The sequence below is a fragment of the Mesoplodon bidens genome (assembly GCF_964165515.1).
Source record: "Mesoplodon bidens genome assembly, chromosome: 6".
NCBI classification, from domain to species: domain Eukaryota; kingdom Metazoa; phylum Chordata; class Mammalia; order Artiodactyla; family Ziphiidae; genus Mesoplodon; species Mesoplodon bidens.
Window position 1 is genome coordinate 31000506 of NC_138162.1, and position 23935 is coordinate 31024440.

Consider the following 23935-nt stretch of genomic DNA (forward strand, 5'->3'; position numbering starts at 1 on the left):
TTGGAGTACAGGATAGATATATAGAGGAGAATAATGGGAAATAGAGTAGGAATTTGTAGATTACGGCTTTATTGTTGTCGACTTTAAATTTTAGGATTAAGAATTGGAACTTTATTCTATATATACAGTGTTAAATCCATTGAGTAGGAAAACAATGTGATGATGGTTGTGCCTCAGAAACTAGAGATATGCTACATTAAAAAAAAATTGAAATATTGTTTTGGTTAGCACTTAACTTCAGTTTGGATAACTCATCCTCCCATTTGAACCTGAGAGTTGAAGATACCTGTGTAGAGTGGGATCCTACTGGAGGAAAAGGTCAAGACAGCAAAATTAAAGGAAAAGAGAACAAGGGCAGGTAAGCTAGTTTATTAAATCTGTTATCTGAAAAAAATGCTTGTACATTGATTCTTACTTGACAATAACTTAAAATGAAATTCTTGGGAAGGGTAAGCTGGGACGAAGTGAGAGAGTGGCATGGACATATATACACTACCAAATGTAAAATAGCTAGCTAGTGGGAAGCAGCTGCATAGCACAGGGAGATCAGCTTGGTACTTTGTGACCACCTAGAGGGGTGGGATACGGAGGGTGGGAGGGAGACACAAGAGGGAGGAGATATGGGGATATATGTATATGTATAGCTGGTTCACTTTGTTATAAAGTAGAAACTAACACACCATTGTAAAGCAATTATACTCCAATAAAGATGTTAAAAAAATTCTTATTAGTAACACCAAAGTGAAGAATATAATATTATCAGTGCTTGAATATGTCATTAACATTTTTCATTACTTCTTTTTTGTTTCTTTCCTAATCCTCTTCTTACTTACACCTTTTATTTCAGTATTCCATTTCTTTAAAGTTACATCTACAGCAGTTTGAACTGCTTAGAGAGAAATTCCTAGCAATAGTTCCTGAATTTTAGACTTATAGATCACCTGTCTTACCCGAAGGTCTGCAGTGAATGACAACTATTACCATGTACAGTCCCAGTGTCTAGCCCCTGATCAGCAGCCTTATGAACAAAGAGGCAGGCTTGGGACCTTTTGTTATTGTAGGACTTAATTAGATAGTCTCAAAGTATGGGGGCCTCTTTAAACAGAGATAAATTTTGCTCAAACTAAAATAAGGTAATCACTGTGAGTTAAACAGTGAATCGAAAGAAATTCCTCAGCAGGCTTTTGATCTAATTTTAATATAAACTGTTAAATTTAAGTTGTAAAGCAGTCTCTTAACAGTTGCCTATTTTTATCTGACAGTGCCCATGTTACTTCACTGAAGAAACATACAAGGTGATGATCTATGTCTGTATAATTCTAGGACTTAGTATATCTAGCTTGGCTGAATAACTTTCATTTTTCTTTAACCAATAAGCAGAAGCCATTGCAGCAGCCTTCATAAGCTAAAATATTGGTCTGTGTAGACTGTCTGTATTGGTGGCTTATGTTTTGAATTTACAGCATTATAATGTGCTGTATATTATTTGGATTATGTTGTATACGATAACAAAACAATAAGCTCTGCTTTAAAGTCTTCCTTGAATTATTTTCCTTTATCTGATTTTTTTCTGCATTTACTTATACTTGGCACCTTTCTTGTTGTGCTGTATTCAATAAATCTAACATTACAGCTTTGCATTTATATATATTTGACATGAGGCAGGTTTGAAGTGTCCTATGTTTTATAATAATCATGCAGTTTCAGAAGCATCAAGGATAAAAAATAAAGGTCATTACTGAAGTTATTAGGACAGTGCCAGAAAGATGAATCACTTCAAATTGCACAAGTACTAATGTGCTAATTTGAAGATACCCCATATCTTTCCCAGAAACCAGAATGTGTTCTCTTTTCAAAGTTATCTTTTCTTTTTTCTAGTTTAGTTGCTTATTATTGGTGAAAATGATTTCATAGTTAGTATATTATAAATTGTAAAGTGCTGCTGGATTTAATAGAATCAGTGAAGTTTCATTTGGTCATTTGGAGATTTTTAGACTACTTATATGTAGAATTTCATCATGTTATTTCTCTTTCTCTCTTCCCTCCTTTTAAGAGTATTTTATTATGTAGGCTACTTCTGGAATGTTACATACATTTATTCTTTCCATAAATATTTGTTCACTGCAGGATGTCAGCTGGATATTTTGGAGTTTATAGGGATAAACACTGTCCCTGCCTTCAAGGAATTTGCCCTAACTTATGTAGATGAGATATATCTCTATATATAAATAACAATAATACAAGATAGAGATTATGTATAATAGTATGTGTGACTCAGGGAGTTTAGAGGAAGAAAGATTTCCTGAGCTGCCACATGTTGAAGTGGTCAGTTAGGACAATAAGCCAAACTGAAAGTAACAATCAAGACTTCATGCACTTACTGTGATAGTGTAAGCAAGAGGCCACAAAGGAAAGGGTGTTAGCTCCCCCCAGGGTTCCACTTTTCACAACAGAATGGCTCAGGGTGAGGGTTAGGTAAACGAGAGCAGATGGCAGATGGTGAATGTCTGAGGATCATCTCACTGCCCAGGAAGGCCCAAACAAAAGGCTTCTCCTATTGTTTTATGGACCTGAGGCCAAGGAAATGAGAGGGGGAAAGGTTTGGAGTAGAAAAGTATTGAGGCAGAGTGGAGAAAAATGTCTTCAGACTGCTCCCTGACCCCTGCCCTCTTTAAGGAGGTCTCTGAAGAGGCAGCTGGAAAGGGTCTCAGCTGGGGGCCCCCTGCTGTAAGGGGGCCTCTGAATACAGGCGCCCGATCTAGGAATGCAGACATGCATATGAGCTTGGGGTTGCAGGGGGTATTGCAGCTGCTTCTAGAAACTGCAGTGAACTAGCTCTGCACCAAGTCTGGGATAGAGAAGGCAAGCATTTATAATTGCTTCTTGTTGGGCCTGAAAGATCATACATAGGATTTTGGCCTGGAGCTGGACTCTTCAGAAAAGTTATTTAGCCTGGTAGGATCTGGGAAACCTTCATTAGTGAAATGGTATTTAGGTTGGTTCTCAAATAAGTGGAAGAATGTGTAGCGTTTGGACTTGCAGTGAGAGAAGGAGCAAGGAAAGGAAAAGGCACTGAAACAGATTGCCTGAGTTTAAGGAACATTTGAGTGACTATATTTAGCTGGATAGTGCTCTCCAGAGGTGAGAAGGCTGGAAAAGCACAGTGGGCCCAGATCAACAATAACCTGAAAAGCCAAGCTAAGTCGTTTGTAGGCAGTAAGAAAGTGCTTGAAGATTTTAAAGTAGGAGAATCAGGTTTATCTCATAACAGTGAACAAATGAATTGGGTAGCAGAGAGATCATCTGGGAAGCTGGTAAAACAATCCAGAGTAGAGGTAACAAAGAGCCTTAATTCAGATAGTTGAGTGACTGAGGTGTCTTTAAAGGATGGGATCATGTTTGCTTTAAGACAGGGGGTCCCCAAGCCCCGGGCCTGGCTGTGACTGATAACGGTTGTCTTGGGAGGAGGGGCTCACGGCAGGAGGTAAGCAGCAGGTGAACAAGCGAAGCTTCATCTGCCGCTCCCCATCGCTCGCCTTACCACCTGAACCATCCCGCCCCCAGTCCATGGAAAAATTGTCTTCCACGAAACCGGTCCCTGATGCCAGAAAGGTTGGGGACCGCTGCTTTAAGACAATAACAGCTGTTGTACTTCTTGCAAAAATGTACTTAGGGTTGGAAGTCTAGAATGCTGCGAAGGAAGACATCTCCTTATTTAATTTTTCTCTGAAATTTAAGCTGCCATTCTTAGTAGTTACATCTGTTTTTCTTTTTGCCATGCTTTCCCTTTATTTCTTTACTACTGGTAAGTTATAAATTTTTTTTGTTTTATGAATGCAGTGACTTGATATAATTGAAATGTTATTTTTTTAAACATCTTTGGGATTTGATCTATTTTGAGTTTTGGGGAGTTAGAGAGAGGCCTGAATACTGTCCAGTTTACCGTATCATATAATTTGATAAAGGGAGGTCAGGTTGCATCTTGTCCATTTTAGTAGAAGAAATGCTTTATAATACTTGATATTATCCTGTGCCTGGATTTGGGTAATTGCTATTTTTCTTTCTAAGAAGAAAAGATACAGAACAAAAACATTGGGTTGGCCAAAAATTTCTTTCAGTATTTAAGTAAAAATAAAATACCTATTTTTCATTTTCACCCAGAACTTTATTGAACAATGTATTCACCATTTTGTTCCACTACCTTCTGCCATTTTTCAGGCAATGTCATAATTCCATCTTCCCAAAACTTTTTATCTTTTTGAGCAAAGAACTGTTCCAGGTGCCTTTTACAGTCTTCCAGGGAATTGACATTTTTTCCATTAAGAGAATTTTGTAAAGACTGAAATAAATGGAAATCCAAAGGTGCAGTGTCTGGTAAATACGGCGGATGAATCAACTTCCCAGCCAAGCTGTAGCAGTTTTTGCCTGATCGTCAAAGAAACATTTAGTCTTGCATTATACTTATGGAAGATTATGCATTTTCTGTTGACTAATTCTGGACACTTTTCATCGAGTGCTGCTTTCAGTTGGTCTAACTGGGAGCAGTACTTGTTGGAATTAATCATTTGGTTTTCTGGAAGGAGCTCATCATAGAGAACTCCCTTCCAATCCCACAATATACACAACGTCACCCTCTTTGGATGAAGACTGGCCTGTGGTGTGGTTGGTGGTGGTTCATTTCACTTGCCCCATGATCTCTTCCCTTCCACATTATTGAACAGTATCCACTTTTAATTGCTCGTCACAATTTGTTTTAAAAACGAAGCATTATCATTATGTTTCACTAGAGAATCACACGCAGAAATATGGTCAAGAAGGTTTTTTTCACTTAACTTATGTGGAACCCAAATATCAAAGCGATTAACATAACTGAGCTCATGCAAATGATTTTCAGTGCTTGATTTGGATATTTTGAGTATTTCGGCTACCTCCCATGGCGTTGATTGTTCTCAATTAATGTCTCGATTTAATTGCTATCAACTTCAACTGGCCTACCCAACCGTGGCACGTTATCCAGTGAGAAATCTCCAGCATGAAACTTTGCAAACGACTTTTGACACGTTTGATCAGTCACAGCACCTTCTCCATACACTGCACAAATCTTTTTTTGCATTTCAGTTGCGTTTTTATCTTTCTTGAAATAATAAGGCATAATATGCTGAAAATGTTGCTTTTTTCCTTCCATCTTCAGTATTAAAATGACTACACAAAAATTCACCGATTTTGATAAGTTTTTTTTAAAATGCACACTGATACGATACCTGTCACAATATAGTCTAACAAAACTGTTTCGAATGAAGTTAAAGACAACTAAGCGCTAGTAGAGCCATCTTACGGAAAAATGCTGCACGAACCTTTTGGCTAACCCAATACCTACTGCTTGTAAAAAAGGTTATTTAGGTTTTGTTTGTTTGTTTGTTTGTTTTTGCGGTATGTGGGCCTCTCACTGTCGTGGCCTCTCCCGCTGCAGAGCACGGGCTCCGGACGCGCAGGCTCAGCTGCCATGGCTCACGGGCCTAGCCGCTCCACGGCATGTGGGATCTTCCCGGACCCGGGCACGAACCCATGTCCCCTGCCTTGGCAGGCGGACTTTCAACCACTGCGCCACCAGGGAAGCCCGATTATTTAGTTTTGATTATAATAGTCTTAAAAAGAAAAATAACAATTACCCAAATCCATGCACAGGATAATAACAAGTATTATAAAGCATTTCTCCTACCAAAATAAGACTTGCTTTTCATTTAAATTTAACTGCAAGAAATGTAAGCTATAATCCATTATCTTTCTTGAGTTCTTTTTTTTTCCCTTGAGTTCTTTTTTTCCCTTTTTGTATTGTCTCATATTTCAACTGTATGTTCTTTGTACAAGCCTTGCTCAGTCTGCATGGTATTAGTGTTTTTAGCATGCTTTATGTTGATGACTTCTTACATTTAAGTGTTATAATTGACAAATATGTTTAATAATAAATAATTCAAATAAAATTAAATGTTACTATTTGTGCAGCGTGATTAGAAATCTGTAGAAAGGTTCATTTCTTGATTTGTAATTTTAGTTTGTGAAACATGTGCAACATAGAATATTTGTTTTTCTTTTTGTTCCTGTTTATCTAGAAGTGGTACACCATCCCCTAAACGGACATCCATAGGCTCCAGGCCACCAGCAGTAAGAGGCAGCAGAGATCGTTTTACTGGGGAATCATATACAGTGCTGGGTAGGATAAACATAATAGTTCTTCATTATCTCAGATTAAAGGCATCATAGTCACACTGGTGGACTTTCCACTCAGTGGTGGAGTGGCTGCCTGTGTATTGAATGAATCGTTGCCAAAGTTTCTCCCTCTTGAAGCTTAATTACTTTGGTGGGTTTTCAAGTTGTCTTTTTATTTATATGTTTTAAATTCTGCTTCAGTTTACATAGTGCTCCACATTTATAACTCTTGAGGGGGTAGTAAGGAAGAAAAGAATATAAAAGAAGCCTTTTATATTCAGAAAAGCTAACAGTAAATGTACAAGTCATTATAGTAGATACTCTGCATTTAGTGTCTGTGTGTTAGCATGATTTTTCTCCTGAATCAGATTTTTTGTGCCATTTTGTGGGACAAGATATAGGTAAAACTCTGTGACTCATAAGGAAGAGGTAAGAGTCAAATTTACCTTCTGATCTTTTGTAGGAGACACTGCTATTGAAAGTGGACAACATTACTGGGAGGTCAAGGCCCAGAAGGATTGTAAATCCTACAGTGTGGGAGTAGCATACAAGACTTTGGGGAAATTTGACCAATTAGGAAAGACAAACACTAGTTGGTGTATCCATGTCAACAACTGGCTACAAAACACATTTTCAGCAAAGCATAATAATAAAGTCAAAGCCTTGGATGTTACTGTTCCTGAAAGAATAGGTGTATTTTGTGATTTTGATGGGGGTAAGTTTACTGATTTTCTCCTAAGTTATTTCATCATCGTTGCTTGTATTTTAGTACTTTTCATTAGTAATCATCTCTACAGAATTTCCATTAGTATTGTGGTAAGGGTATTTTGACCTTCTAGGATTTGATCACAAACATAATTTCAGCTCTGTAATTGACTGAAAGGGCACACGATGTCTGCTTGCAGGCCTGAAAAAACATTCATCTATAATATACTAAGTAAGTTTGAAAAAAAGATTTTGCTAATTTTAGTCTTGAGCCTTAAAATTTCTTATGCCCATTTTAATTCCTCCTTTACCTTGTTTTATTGCTTGTTAAGAGTGGTAGAGTCAGATTTTTTGAGTTGGAATAGACCTTAGAAATTACCCAATCCATTTGCCACATAGTATAAAATCCTTATTACATTATATCTGCAAGTAGTTGCCACTCCTATGCTGGAACTTTTCTATGTGAAGCTAATTCTCTTAGAAGGCAGCCTGTTTCGCTGTAGGATAACACTTGGTTAGAAGGTTTTTCTTAAATCAACTCACTTTGTCTTCTCAGTAACTTCTGAGACTGTTGCTCTTAAATTTTGTCATCTGAAGAAACACAGAATTATATTCCCTAATTCATACTTACATTACAGTAAGTCCCCTACCTATGAACCTTCAAGTTGTGAACTCTCAAAAATGTGAATGTGCGTTCGCGTGTCCAATCATGTAAGTTAGTTCAAGTGTCTAGCGTACATTGTCACGTGTATACATCCTCTACAAGTGGTTGTGCTTTTGTGTACTCTACTGTACAGTACTGTATAGGGTACAGTAGTACAGTATCTTATTTCAAGCCCAGGATGTCAGGAAGCAAGCCTAAAAGCAGCGGTGATGTAGCTGGTACTACTAAGAAGAGCCAAGCGATAAGGATGGAAACAAAAGTGAAAATAATTGAGAGAGTGGAGCAAGGTGAAAAGATGGTAGACATCGCTCGTTCTTATAACACGAATCGTTCAACCATCAGCACAATTCTAAAGAACAAGGACAAGGTCGGACATGTGAAGTCGGCTGTGCCAAAGATGTCGACAATAATATTGAAAAAGCATAGAAAAGTGATGGAGGAGATGGAGAAACTTCTCAGTGTGTGGATGCAGGATCAGCATCAGCGCTGAGTCCTGCTTAGCTTAATGCTGATTCAAGAGAAAGCTAAAAGCCTTTATGAAGACTTGAAGAAGAAACATGGCGAAGAATCAGAGGGCACACCTTTTAATGCCAGCCATGGCTGGTTTTATCGGTTCAAGGCTAGAGCCAACCTTCACAACATAGAAGTAAGTGGCGAGGCAGCAAGTGCAGATATGGTAGCTGCTCAGGAATTTCCTGAAACGCTTTGAGAAATTATTGATGAAGGCATGTATTTACCCAAGCAGTTTTTTTTTTTTTTTTTTTTTTTTTTTTTTTTGTGGTACGTGGGCCTCTGACTGCTGTGGCCTTTACCATTGCGGAGCACAGGCTCCGGACACGCAGGCCCAGCGGCCATGGCTCAAGGGACCAGCCACTCCGCGGCATGTAGGATCTTCCCGGACCAGGGCACGAACCCATGTTGCCTGCATCGGCAGGCAGACTCTCTACCACTGCGCCACCAGGGAAGCCCCCAAGCAGGTTTTTAATGTGGATGAGACAGGACTGTACTGGAAGAGGATGCCAGACTGAAGTTACATCAGTAAGGAGGAAAAGGTGATGTCAGGCTATAAAGCAGCAAAGAATAGGCTAGCTCTGTTGTTTGGAGGCAATGCTTCTGGCGATATGAAGCTGCAGCCTCTCTTAGTTTTATCATTGAGAGAACCCAAGAACCCTTAAACACATAGCCAAGGGCTCTCTTCCTGTTTTCTGGAAGAGTAACCCCAAAGCCTGACTTACACAGACCATTTTTCAGGACTGGTTTTCCCACCACTTTATCCCGGAGGTAGAGCAAGAGCAATATTGCTTGGCAAAGGACATCCCATTCAACATTCTTTTGCTGCTTGAGAGTGCTCTGGGCCACCCCCTATTCATGGACAACTTTCATCCCAACCTCAAAGTAGTGCATCTGCCACCAAATACTATGTTTATCATCCAACCTATGGACCAGGGAGTTATACCAACTTTCAAGAAATATCATTTACATCACACTTTTCATCAGGCAGTAAAGGCGAGTGACGGATCAGGAACAACCTTGCAGCAATTTTGGAAGGACTGTAACATCTACAAGGTCATAAAATATACGGACTTTGCTTGGCGTGAGGTTATGGCCATCACCATGAATGAGGTTTGGAAGAAGCTTTGCCCACAGTGTGTTCACAATTTTCATGGATTTGAGAAGGTGGATGAGGAGTCCAAAGAGGTCTTCAGCAACTTAGTAACCCTCAGCGAATAGCTGGCACTAGATCTGCAAGAGGACGACTTCATTGAATTCCTTGCTATGCAACACGAGGAGCTTACTAATGAAGACCTGATGGAACTGGAGGCCCAGAGAAAGGACGAAGAGACAAGAGGAAGAAGAAGTAACTGAAGGACTGAAGAGATTCATGACGCAGGAAATAGCAAGGGGATTTTCTTTATTTGAGGAGGCACTGTTAGTTTTTGAGGCACAGGACCCGAATATAGAACGGCAAACAAAGGTTGCAGCAGCCATTCAGAATGCGATCCAGGGCTACAGAGTCATCTACGATGAGAAAAAAAAAGAGCTACTACCCAGACATCACTGGATCGTTTTTTCAAGAGGGTAGATAGAATTAAATCCAGCAAGGAACCAGGACCTGTGGCATCCACGTCAGGTCTGAGTGGAATTGCAGCTTGCCCTCCGTCTCCTGTTGCTGACGATCCTTCAACTCTGCCATCTCCCACCTCCTCTCCCTCTTCCAGTCAGTAATGCTTCTTGCCTGTTCACTTGATGCCAGCCCCTGTATGCCAGCTGTTGTACTGTACAACTGTACTTTTCAAGGTACTGTACTGTAAGATTTTAAATGTTTTCTTTATTTTTGTGTTTGTTTTTTATGTATTATTTGTGTGAAAAGTATTATAAACCTGTTACAGTACAGTATTATATAGCCAATTGTGTTAGTTTGGTACCTAGGCTAATTTTGTTGGATTTAGGAACAAATTGGACTTACAAACGCATTCTCAGAATGGAACTCATTCGTATGTAAGGGACTTACTGTATAATCCTTATTTGTTTAAAAACTACTAACATTGCTTCTCTTGCCCTGTTTTTCCAGACTGTACATTCCCTATACCATTAGCTGTTCCTTTTATAATTTAACTTTTCCAAACCCTTATTATCTCCTGTGGTTGTATGCTATGTCTATATATATTTGAAAGATTGGTTCTCAAAGTAGAACACACAACTTCTTTTTTTTTTTTTTTTTTTAAGGGGATAACTCGTTTATTTACTAGTGGGTTTCAGCATCCGTACATTTTTTTTTAATTTTTTGCTTTATAACAAATTTAATCAGTTATACATATACATATGTTTCCATATCCCCTCCCTTTTGCGTCTCCCTCCCACCCTCCCTATCCCACCCCTCCAGGCGGTCACAAAGCACCGAGCTGATCTCCCTGTGCTATGCGGCTGCTTCCCACTAGCTATCTACCTTACGTTTGGTAGTGTATATATGTCCATGCTGCTCTTTCACTTTGTCACAGCTTACCCTTCCCCCTCCCCATATCCTCAAGTCCATTCTCTAGTAGGTCTGTGTCTTTATTCCTGTCTTACCCCTATGTTCTTCATGACATTTTTTTTTCTTAAATTCCATATATATGTGTTAGCATACAGTATTTGTCTTTCTCTTTCTGACTTACTTCACTCTGTATGACAGACTCTAGGTCTATCCACCTCATTACAAATAGCTCAATTTCATTTCTTTTTATGGCTGAGTAATATTCCATTGTATATATGTGCCACATCTTCTTTACTCATTCATCCGATGATGGACACTTAGGTTGTTTCCATCTCCGGGCTATTGTAAATAGGGCTGCTATGAACATTTTGGTACATGTCTCTTTTTGAATTATGGTTTTCTCAGGGTATATGCCCAGTAGTGGGATTGCTGGGTCATATGGTAGTTCTATTTGTAGTTTTTTAAGGAACCTCCATACCGTTCTCCATAGCGGCTGTACCAATTCACATTCCCACCAGCAGTGCAAGAGTGTTCCCTTTTTTCCACACCCTCTCCAGCATTTATTGTTTCTAGCTTTTTTGATGATGGCCATTCTGACTGGGAACACACAACTTCTGACCATCATAGGTTAGTGATTTGGCAGCATAATTTCTAGTAATATGACTTAACAGCACTGTAGATCAATATTGAGCTTGTAGCCACCTAATCCACTAGATCTTTTTCCATGGAGTTCTGTCAGATTATCTTTTTTTCTCTGATATTGTCAGCGTAGGGCTTTTTTTTGTTGTTGTTTATAACTCAAATGAAGAATATTATATTTCACCTTAAGTTTCATCTTAATAGATTAGGCCCATCTTTCCCTCCTGTTAAGATCATCTAAAAATTAACTTGGTGCGGTTTTTTTTGCAAAATTTCTTTAAGCTTTTTGAGTTAGGTATTTGATAAGTATCTTCTCTACTGTCATCTAAATATTTATAAAACTTTTGAAGATGAGGTACTGTTGAACTAGGGAACAAAAGTAATTCCCTAAATGCTTCTCTCCAAGTTGACATTTAGAGCTAATAAAACCAAATTTTACCATTTTAGTTAACATTGTGTCCAGATGATTCCATGAGGCATCAACCTGGTTACTCAAACAAAAAAGTAAACAAATTGATTTTGGTTTGATTTATTTTTAGTGATAGTGATGACATGTCAGTTTTGCTGCATCTTTTTTATTTACTCCTTTTGAATCAGATAAATATTTTCCTCAGGATAACTAGTAAATGTATTAGCATACATTTTTCTTTTCTTTTTCAACTACCAAGATAGCGTTTGCTTACCTTCTCTTTTCCCATACTTGATGGTTCCTTAAAGATAGTAGTAAGAAGTATAATTGTTAACCTAGAGCATAGGGTATAGAAAGAAATTGTAATGTAGGATGGGATCAGATTCTGAGGGCCTTGAAAAATAATAATAGGCTAGTCTTTTTTTAGTAGTTGGTGGGGGGGGCTTCTGTTCATTTTAGAAAACTGTAGTCATATGATTGTAATATAGTTTTAGAAATATTAGAGAGTAAATGGTTAAATGTAGAAGAGACTGCAAACATTGATAGGGGGAGACTTCAAGGAAGTGGTCTTTAAGCAATATTGACAGGACCATGTCTGTTTTGTTAAATATTATGTCCTTGTTGCCTGGCAAGTGCTTCACACAGTGAGCCCTTAATAAGTATTTGTTGAGTGATTAGTGGTAAGAGGGATCTGAGCAGTGAGGAATCAAGAAGAATGAATTTGATGGTGTGAAAGTAGAATTCATAGGACATGATAACTAAATATGGATTGGAGGGAGAGACAAAGAAGAACTGAAGATGACTGAGTTTCCATCCAGTGTGATCAACAGGGTGATAGTATCATCAACAGGATAGAGAGCATAGGGTCCTGGGGAAAGATGAGATGCCAGCAGGACAGCCATGTGGCATTATTAGCTGAAGCTAAATATTAGAAATGGCATCACGAATGGCCAGTGAATATTGCACAGAACAGTTAAGCATTATTGCTCTGCTGTGTACTAACTTTGTGACCATGTATAGGTTGCTTGATATTTTGAGGTAATGTGTATAAATCACCCAGTTCTTTAATAGTAGGCATAAATGTTAGTTTCTTTTCTCTCCTTCTCCTTGTTTAGTGGCAGCAGTGGGAGCATTGTAGAGAGAAAGAGCCTGGACAAGCATCTACATTTATTTTTTTTAATTAACATATGACTATTTTGATAGCATCACTAAGAGTTCCCACTAATAGAAATAGTTGTCCATATTACATGTTGGGTATGGATTTAAGCCCCTTTTGCGTATTGTTCTCACTTAATCCTTATAACTATCCTAAAAGGTCAGAATTATTAATCTCATGTAACAGATGAGGAAACTGAGGCTCAGAGAGGTTAAGTGAGAAGCATCTAGAAAGTTGGGTTTGAAAGAGCAATGAGGTGATCTGTTTCCTCCCCGGGAGTCTACCCACTGTTGATGCCCCTGTTTCTGGCTTTAAGCATCTACATTTAGAATAGGAGAAAAAGAGACAGAAGATATCTTCAGGATTAGGAAACAAACCAAGAGAATAGTCATGAGAGAAGAGTTTGAAGAAGTGATAACAGTTGTGAGGATGCCATCAGGTTGGACAGTTAGGTTGTCAGAAAAAGTGATTTAGCTGCATGATCATTGTTGAAAGACGGACTGTGAGGAGATTTTAACAATTAACAAAGCTGAAGCAGTGATAACTATACCATGATTTCAGAAACTCAGGTATAAGCATGGCTTCAAGTAGTTAGAAGACAAAGTTTCATAGAGTAAACCTTAAATGGTGATAGGATTTGGGTGGAAAGGCTGCTTATATAATAAAAATGAGGAAGAAATAACCATGGCTTTTACTGGGCTAAGGAAGCCATTTGTTAAATAATGATAAAATAAATAGTCTATAGTTGAGTAAGTAGAATAGTGCCAGATTATGCAAGCACTATGGAGATCTTGAAAACCAGGGAAAGAAAACTGGATTTGGGCTTTCTCTTAAGCATGTTTACTACTGATTTGCAAGTGAGAATTACTAAGTCAAAAAAATTAATGCCAAAATGTGCATTTGGTTATTACTTTTATGCATGATTTTATGTTAGTCTTAATTAGATATTATAATTTTTTTCAATAATAAATCAGATTTTTTTTTCTCCTTCCTTTTAGGTCAACTTTCTTTCTATGATGCAAACTCAAAACAGTTGTTGTATTCCTTTAAGACAAAATTTACTCAGCCAGTACTACCTGGTTTCATGGTTAGTACGTAATTTATATTTTATTTGGTTTGGCAACTTTAAGGAGAACAGTCTATGCTGTATATTTGGGGAAGCACAATATCTTATTTTTTCTTTATATTCCTCTCCCTTTCCCCAGTCCACCTCTCCCAAATCTGTGTTTGTCTGTATATTTTTGGTATATTTTATTGAAATAAGTGTTAAGACACAAAAGCCTGCAAATCATAAGTGTGTAGTTTGATCAATATTCATAGGACCGCACTCATTTTTGTAACCAGCATCTAGGTCAAGAAACGGAGCATTGTGCCCATTTCCAGCCCCTAACGGCCCTCCTCCAAAGTGGTTACTGTCTTGAGTTTTAGTACCATAAATTCATTTGCCTTCTTTTCAACTTTGTGTAAATGGAATCATACAGTATCTTTTTGGCTCAATATTATGTTTGTGAGATTTATCCATGTTTTTCTATGTGGTGGTAGTTCACATAGTTTTCTATTGTATGTATATGTATAGTTTTCCATTATATGACTATATCATAATTTATTTACCCATTCTAATTTAGTTGGATACTGGGGTGGTTTCCCATTGGAGACATTTACAAATAGAACTTCTATAAATATTCGTGTTAATGTCTTTTGGTAGATATGTATATGTATTTCCAATGGGTATATAATTAGGATTGAGGTTGCTAGATCATATGGTATGTGTGTAATCAACTGTAGTAGAGTTTTCCAAAGACGTTGGTTATACTAATTTATCACCAGCAGTATGTGAGAGTTTGAATTCCTCCACATCTTTATCAACACTTGGTATTGTCTTTTTAAAAATTTTTATCCTTCTAACGGGTATGATATATTACATTGTGGTTTTCATGTGCATTTCCTTGGTGATTAGTGCTGTTGAACACCTTTTAATATGTTTATTGACTGTTTGGATATATTCTTTTGTGAAATGCTTGCTCAAGTCTTTTGCCTGTATTTCTGTTGGATTTTCTTCCTCTTTCTTACTGATTGTTTTGGAGTTATTTCTATAGTCTGAGTCTTTTGCCAGATATATGTATTGCAGTTATCTTTTCCACTCTGGCTTTCCTTTCCCCTCTCTTATTGGTGTCTTTTGATGAACAAAAGTTGTTAATTTTAATGTTGCTCAGTTTTTTCATTTATGGTTAGCACTTTTTGTGTTCAGTCTAAAAAATTTTTATTCACTCCCAAGGTCATGAAAGTACTGTGTTTTCTTCTAAAAGCAAAATTTTCCTTATACATTTAGACATAGACTGCATTTACAGTACAAGTACAATATAGAAATGATATGTTTGGTATGAAGTTAGGGTTGAAATATATTCTTTAATTCCATATGGATAGCTGCTTATTCCAGGACCATTTACTGAGATCATCCTTTTTCCACTGCAGTACAATCTTTGTAAAATATTAGATGATTATCTATGTGTGGTAGACTGAATATATGTATGTCTATATGCACGTATATAATTTCAGGACTACTCAATTTCAGAAAAGTCATGATTCTCCACACAAAACGAAACTTGGTTTTGAATTTATATTTTTATTAAGGAAATATTACTGCTTCCCCTAATTCCTTTATCTGTTGCATTTCCCTATAAGATTAGGCCACTGTGGGGAGTTCGGCAATCCAGTTAAGATCATCATTATTCTGGCTAGAACTTTCCTTAATTTGGGGGCTGCTTCTACAGATCAGGATAGTATATTTCCATTGCAGACTTGGTGGAATGTTTATATGTGTGTTCTTCCACAGTCACCCCCAACTGTAACTCCTAAACTGTAAGGATAAAGTATTTAGGTTATATGTGGGTTTAAAATACAGTACCTTTAAATCTCACAATTGATAATGATTATTTACCCTAGATACCCTAAAGTCATCAAATAAGTTTAAAAGAATGCTAATAACCAAGACTCCTAGATTTCCCTTAAAAAGTAAAAATGATTCGTGAATAAAGTTATTGTTTGTAGTACAATACTTAGGGATATTGGAAAGGTTATTTTCTTTTTAACCTCTGCACATGATTTATTTTTGTCTGTTTTTCCAAATTGGTCACTCAAGGACAATATTTTTACCATGTGGAATTCAAAGTTATTTTTCCCCTAAGTCTCAGATATTTCTTTTTAAAAGCGTAGATTTCATGTTTACTTTGAGTCTATCTCAGGAAAGTAGGTAGTGTGTTTATTCGTTGTTTTTTCATTCCAAATGATGAAACAATAATTGCATTAGTGAATGTCATAAGATGCTTTTTTCATGTGCTTATTTGCCATTTGTATAATTTCTTTGGTGAAGTATCTTAAAATCTTTTGCCCATTTTTTACAATGGGGTTACTTGTTTTCTTATTAGTGAGTTTTAAGATATCTTTATGTATTCTGGATAAATCCTTTATCAAATAAATGTTTTGCAAATATTTTCTCCCAGTCTCTGATTTTTTTCCATTTTCTTGACATTTCAAAGAGAAGTTTTTCCTTTTGATTAAGTCTAGTTTATCGATTTTTTTTCTTTTATGGATCATGCTTTGCCCAACTCAAGGCCACAAAGATATTTTGTTTTGTTTTCTCCTTGTAGTTTTATAATTTTAGGTTTTACATTTAGGTCTGGGATCCATTTTGAGTTAACTTTTATATATGGTATAGAGTACGGTTTGAGATCTATTTTTTTTAAACATCTTTATTGGAGTATAATTGCTTTACAATGGTGTGTTAGTTTGTGCTTTATAACAAAGTGAATCAGCTATACATATACATATATCCCCATATCTCCTCCCTCTTGTGTCTCCCTCCCACCCTCCCTATCCCTTTTTGCATATGAATGTCCACATGTTCCAGTGCCACTTACTGAAAAAGACTAACCTTTCTCCACTGATTTTCCCTTCCACCTTTGTGCTAGATATTTTGAGTAAATATTTTTTAAATCAAATAATTTTCAATAAAATAAGATAGTAGTTTTGTAATCAGTTGCTTTTATATTTTTAAATTTATTTTTTATTGAAGTATAGTTGACTTACAATGTTGTATTAATTTCTGCTGTACAGCAAAATGAGTCAGGTATACACATATATACATTCTTTTTTTTTTGGCCACACAGCTTGCGGGATCTTAGTTCACCAACTAGGGATTGAACCCAGGCTTCGGCAGTGAAAGCGCCGAATCCTAACCGTTGGACTGTCAGGGAATTCCCCTATACATTCTTTTTAATATTATTTTCTATTATGGCTTATCCCAGGATACTGAATATAGTTCCCTGTGCTATACAGTAGGATCCTGTTGTTTATCCATTCTATATATAATAGTTTGCATCTACTAACCCAAAACTCCCAGTCCATCCCTCCCCTACCCCCCATCCCTCAGACATAAAGAACAGCAACCACAAGTCTGTTCTTTATGTCTGTGAGTCTGTTCCTGTTTCGTAGATAGGTTCATTTGTGCCATATTGTTTTTTTTGTTTTTTGGCCATGCCATGTGGCACGCGGGATCTTAGTTCCCCGACCAGGGATCGAACCCGTGCCCCCTGCACTGGAAGCACAGAGTCCTAACCACTGGACCACCTGGGAAGTCCCATGTTTTTGTATTGTTTTTGTATTTTAAGAGTTATCATTACCTTCTGTCATTAATATTTTAGAATGTTAATTATATAGTTATACATTTCACAGGTCAGCAAATTCTTTGTAACTATACTATAGTTACTTAGTAAATATTTAATACTTTAGGATATAGTTGAAGTTGGGAATACTTTAAAACTTTCTAGACTCTCCCTCGATTTATGCTTATGTCTGCTACATAAATGGCAGTTGATGATAGTTTAAATGATTCATATTTTCACATTTTAATTTTCTTGACTCTATTCCAAATAAGTTATAGTTTACTGAATGACAGCTGCTCTGTTCACAAGTGAAGCAGTTTTATGTTTCATAAACTCATTCACATTTATGATAATAGAATATGGCAAGTGTATCTGGATATTGCCATTTGCATTTTTCTCTGACAACCTTAAAGAATTATAAAAGAGTTCTTACTGTTAACAAGCTAGGGAAGAAACTCATGGACTTACTCTGTTAACAAAGGGGTGTTAAATTCCTATAGTGTCAGACCACACCTCATTATCAAAATTTAAAGCAGTAATTGGGGTAAAGAAGTTGACTCTTTGTGCACTTCTCTTGGTTGTGAACATTAGCGTCAATAATGATAATGTCTTTTGTCTAGATTAATCCAATTTAGTCTCTAAATTTCTACAGCCCTTACTTCGCTTTCTTGTGTGCAGCTCCAGTGGGTTCTGCTGTCATAAAGACTTCCTTTGGTCTCTTGGAAAGTCTAAAAGACTTCTTTAGTTCTAGAAGACTCTTGAGTTAGCCTTTCCACTTCCCCTCAGTTCACATACAAAGGTTATCAGTTTGGAATTTGATGATGTTCACTTATGTGGCATTTTGCCTTTCAAATGGCAATATAAGGATCATTTAAGTTTTCATTTGATTTGAAATCTGACTGAAGCTTTGTTTTTGTCCTTTCTTAGGTTTGGTGCGGTGGACTTTCTTTGAATACTGGGATGCAGGTTCCAAGTGCTGTAAGAACACTTCAGAAAAGTGAAAATGGAATGACTGGTTCAGCTAGCAGCCTAAACAATATTACTCAGTAATGCCTATTCAGAATATGTTTACCTTCCCTCACCCCTTTTTGATTGGGTGGCCTTTTCTGTGCAGTCACTAATCACAGAAATTTTTGAGTGGTGGAAATCAGGTTTGCTACATTCTGCTTTAAGGTGTGGAATCTGTTAGCATCAAGCATCTAGTACGAAGCATTCACAGGAACCTGCTGAGCAATATCAGAGAAGCAAGCAGACATCGAGCAAGAAACTGATGTTTTGAAGAGTAAATGGGAAAAAAAGGCAGTGTTTAAGTAGTTACATAGAAACTCATTTTTGTGTTTCTTGGATTACTTTGGTTCTTCTAATACATTTAGTTACATATGGTAGCCCTAGGACCTGAGGGAAAAGCATTTAAATCTTGTCTTCTTTCCTCTGTACTTTCTCTTTTTTAATGTCATCACTACCTGTTATTTAGTTCTTACACTGAAGCTTGAAAACTATACAGTCCTCCGTGGTTTTCTAAAAATGGAAATAATTGTTTGGGGGTGCTAGAAAGGTTTTCTTACAACAGTTTATTTTTCCCCTTTTATAAACAAGCTGAGGTTTGCTAAATTATCCTCTTTTGTTTATTGACTGGATTGAATATCATTTTCTCTTTTCCAAATATTGTGATATTTCTCATGGTTATAACTCAAAAAAGAGAGTGGATAGGAAGTTTCTAGACAAAATAGCTTAAAATCACCCAAATTTCAGTTTTTTACCTGCTGCAAAGGGATATTCTTTATATGTTACCCTGTTTAATTAGACTTTTCTTTCCATCGTTTTGGATGATGGGTAAGATTTTTTAACGCTTTATATTTTCTGATTTTTTGTCTAGTTTAATACTACCTTTAATAGTTACCTTTGGTAAATTCCCACTTGAATTTGGTAATAACTGATTTTTAACATTTCTAGGAAGATGAAAGTTTATTAAAGCTATATAGTAAGTAGAGAAAGCTACCTATTCAAGTTTTATCTATGAGGAATAGGTTATAAAGGGAGGTTCCTAAAACTATTCTTTACTGAAGTCATTTAAATCTGCTTTTTAATAAGATGGAATAGTTTAAACAACTGTTTTGAAAAACTACAAATCTCTGACTTATTTGGCACATGAGTTTTTCAGATATAACTATTCAGAGGTGGTTTTTCTCTCAATCTTTTTGCTACATTTATTTGCTTTCTAAAGGGTTATAATTCTTCCAAAAATCAACATAGAGTAATCTTTACCAAACCTAGGGAAAATGTGTTAAACAGTGAGTAACACCCATGGTTATTGAGAGAGTATTTATATTTTTAAAGTTGATTAAAATTTGTAACAAGTCCTTTGAGCCAAACTGAAAGTTGTAATTACAGTATTTAAGAATCCGTTGAGCATTTTAAAGAGGTCTGGATTTGTATATTCCTTAATTTTTGACAAAAAACTTTTACTTTCTCATGTTGACTTTCTTTCGTTCACATTTTACGTATACTGTGTTATGACAACCTCCCTAGAAGTGACTGTTGCTGCTTATTACATTTGAATTGCTTTCTACAGAAAGCCCTGTGGAATAGGAACAGCTCATTCTCTCTTAAAGTTTACTGATAGGATGTTTTGTTCATTGTAAAACAAATCTAACTGAGGAATTTCATTTGAACTGGGTATTATTTTTTCAGAGGACATTCATATCTATACCATTGTCTGATGACATATTTTAAAGACTAATGAAGTTTAGAGAATGACATTGTCAGTAGATATTCTTTTGATTCTCCAAATAAATATAATTTTGGTTTTTGTTTCTCCTAGAGATTTTGAAAGAAATTTTTGGATGTCCCTACAGCAAGGTCATTCTAGGACCTAAGGAAACAGGAAGTTATTTTTTTTCATAAAGTTAAACCTGAAAGCAGTAAGTTAGTGGTGGAGCTTTCTGTGAACAGTTACGTATATTTTAACAAAATGACACAGAAAAAGCCAGAAGTTCTTGTATTAAAAACTTTCACTGTTATGTCTATATAACTGTATCCTCTCTTTAATTTTAAGTGCCTTCTTCCTCTAAGCGTGCTCTTGCTCCATTCCCCATGCAGTGTCAACTGATATTTAAACCAGAGACCATTATATTATACTGGTAAGGGGCTTCTATTGCAGGGGCATGAGGAAAAGGAAATATTAATCAGGGGCTGGAGCAGCGCATATTATTCTTCCTGTGCGCATGCCATCATTTGAAACCCTTCATATAAAATTTTCTAATATTCATTTGGAAAATTCATTTGAAGTAATACTATTATACCTCAGAATAAGAATCTGAGGTTTTCCTTTTACTGTGCTTCTTCTTAAAAGTCTCTAAAAAAAAAGAACAAAATGTGTGGGGTTTTAGCTTAGTTGATTTACGTTTATTTGTGTTAAGTTAAACTGGAGGAAGTTTGCCACCCTTATTTTCAAACTAGAAAATAATCTAACTGTAGTGCCTATTTACATAGTCTCAAATTAAGGTAACTATTAACTTGACACACAGTATATAATGTTCTCTTTGACATTTGAATTAAAAAATATTGAGAATTTTTGCGCTCAGTTGAAGACATGGAAAGTTGGTATACCTTTTCAAATATTCTTTCTTTTTTTTTTTTTACTCTTCGTTTTGACAGGTCAAACATGATTGCTTTCTGTAAAAGAAATGTATGAGAGGTTGACGGTAATGTATGTTATCACAGGTGTAAAAAAAATTGTTTTATAAAAACATACATTTAGTATTGCCTTTCTCTTTTAGCAGTTGAATCCCAAAGCAGTTTTAGTAAACTGGATAAAGAAATGAAGGAATTGCCTTAAGCACTTTAGAAAAAGAATTCTTTTACAATTCATTTTGACTCTTTGGACTGACTGTGTCACATACATCTTTAACTTTTCATAAATATGTATATACCAAGCATTTACTAACTGAATGCACATACAAATTTAATATACAGTAATTCTTTGAATGTTCCAGGTGTAGGTAAACAAATTGAAAGTATTAAAGGCGTGCCTGTCTGTACATGGGTTTAACTGATGGCACCTGTACCATTTTGACAAACCATGAACTGCTGCTGTACAGCTAGACTTGACCGAATTTGTTCTGCAATCATTTTTTCCCCATGTTATCATCTAAAGAGACATACTGGCTTGGCTTTATTTGCTCATTTATGAAATTAAGGTGTGTACAGTATCATGTATCATTTGAATTTTTGAGACTGATCCTTGGTGGTACAAAGAATAAATAATTTGTAATGAAATCTTTTAATTAGGCTAAGATACTCTATTCCATGACTTACCTAGAATGATTAGTTTTTTTATATATACTTTTCCCATAAAATTATTAAGTTACTTACATAGTGTCTTTTGGAAACATGGGAAAAAATTGGAAAAGGATATATATGGAAAATGATTGTTTCAGAGTATTAATTTTAAACAGACAGTGTAGACTTCTATAAAATATGTGAATCTAGGCTAAATAAACTGCAGACTATATGTAAAAATCATCATGATAATTCTTTTAAAAAAACCCATATTTGTAAGGTCAGTGTTCATTCATTGGCTAATTCATACAACAAATATTTAAGTGTCTGGGATATGATAGTCATACTTTGTATTTGGATTTCCCAAATTAGTGAAGTGTGATTTTCTGTGCGTATAGTAGTTTTGCTGCTTTTGTGTGGTAAGACAATAGTTTGCATCTTAAAAACAACGTTTTTGCTAATAAGTCAGAAATTTTAAAAAAGTAAATGTTAGAGTTTGTAAAAAAAATTCTAATTAACTGCATATAAAATGGTTCACTTATATGTAGTCACATAAAGTGTGTCTGGAGAAGTTTCTTCCTTGATTTTATTTTTACACTGGATATATTCTCTTAGGGAAGTGTATGGTCAGCATAATAACATCCAAATAACCATAAAGTTATTTGTTATTTTTAATTTACATTTCATAATGCCAGTACTAGAGCACTTATAAGAGATCATGAATGTTTCCTTAATCATTGCAGAAAGATTATCTCATATTCAGCATAATTTTAGTTTTGTGTGTATCTTACAGTATTCATATTATGCAAATATTTGTGATCTTGATATGTCACATATGATAGCTTTGTTACCTGGAATATATGATTAATGTAAATACTTTACGTTTTTTGAGTAATTTGGAGGTTAAGTGGATTATATTTGGTATATGTTTTTGTTGAAAAGATATTGTTGGGTATGCCATATAGAGGTTAGTATTGGCTTATAAATATTTAATAGATATCAGAGATTGTCATAGTACTTTTCTCCCCAGACTACTCACTTATTAAATTAAAACAGTATTCATTATTTCTGGGTCAATATAAGGTACTGACTTTTGATTCGTAATCATTTGAGCTATGTTAAATTGATATATTTTCTTAATGGTACCCGTTCAATGTAAGTTGGTCCTGGGAAGGGACATATAGAGGATTTCACAGTATGTAGGACAGCACGTAGGTGAATGTGTTTGCTTTGGCTTGGAGCTTCTTAAGTTTGGGCCAGTTTTAAAATAAGTCAAATTGTAAGTGATTGGTAAAAGGCATTTTTATCAGTATTGGAACTTTTTGGAGAGTCTAAGGGTTATGAAAATGCTTTTTTTTTAAAACATTTCCAGTATCTCTAAGGTACCAAAGCATTGAGTCTAATTTACCTTTTAAGGGAGACTCTTTAAAATCAAATTTATAACTAATTCATACTGTAAGATAATAGTAGCTAAAGTTGGAGTAATTTATATTAAAAACCATTAGTCTTTAAATTTTCTGGATGTAACAAAAAATATTTTGGCTTAATTTCTTTTAAAGTATTTAAAATGAATCACCTTAGTTCTACCATATACTAGATCTGTTATCTCTACCTAAATCATTTATCATCTTTCGGCTTCCATTGCCTTACATAAAATATTGTGACTTGTTCAGCCTACCTCACAGGGCTGTTGTGAGGAATAAAATGAAATGGAGTGTGTGAAATTGCTTCAACAACAGTAAAATGCTATGTAAATGTAAGGTATTACTTTCAGTTAATAATGGATTTAAGTGTTTGGATACCTCTAGATGCCATTTACTTTGACAAAGCATGTGTTTAAAGTGGTATCACCAGGACATGAAACATGATTCTCTTTTAAAAGAAGAAAGTGTAATTAAAATATCCTTTAGCATTTTTAGTTTATGCATGACTTGTGGCCTTTTTGTATTTTCTCATCAAGCCTGTTACTCTATTAAGACTTACAGAACTGTAAAAGTTTTCCCACAGCATTAAAGTGTGTCAGAGTAGAATAGTAGCATAAATAAATGATTTAAGCTATGTTTCCATCCAGGCATTTGCACTTTCAATTTATGACTGCTCAGTGCCACATGCAAAGACTGAATTTGGCCTAAATAATTCTTTCCAAAACAACAGTTTTGGAATGGTTCAACAGTTTGCTGTCATCAGATAAATGATATAAGATGTATGTGCCCACTTAAAACATTTGACAACTTTTGTT

General features: G+C 35.8%; 1 protein-coding gene across 6 annotated transcripts in view; it reads left to right on the forward strand.

Moving 5' to 3' along the window:
• FSD1L (fibronectin type III and SPRY domain containing 1 like) overlaps positions 1-19259 on the forward strand; it is a 66685-nt gene extending 47426 nt beyond the window's left edge. For 4 of the 6 annotated variants that reach the window (XM_081236609.1, XM_081236604.1, XM_081236606.1 and 1 more), the window contains 6 exons: positions 229-358; positions 1263-1295; positions 6111-6211; positions 6671-6922; positions 13753-13841; positions 18343-19259. In XM_081236609.1, the coding sequence (XP_081092735.1) occupies positions 229-358; positions 1263-1295; positions 6111-6211; positions 6671-6922; positions 13753-13841; positions 18343-18465 (728 nt within the window). In that variant the 3' untranslated portion in view covers positions 18466-19259. The remainder of the gene's footprint in view (positions 1-228; positions 359-1262; positions 1296-6110; positions 6212-6670; positions 6923-13752; positions 13842-18342) is intronic. The other 2 variants (XM_081236605.1, XM_081236608.1) reach the window with 1 other exon arrangement.
• The last annotated feature ends 4676 nt before the right edge of the window (positions 19260-23935 follow it).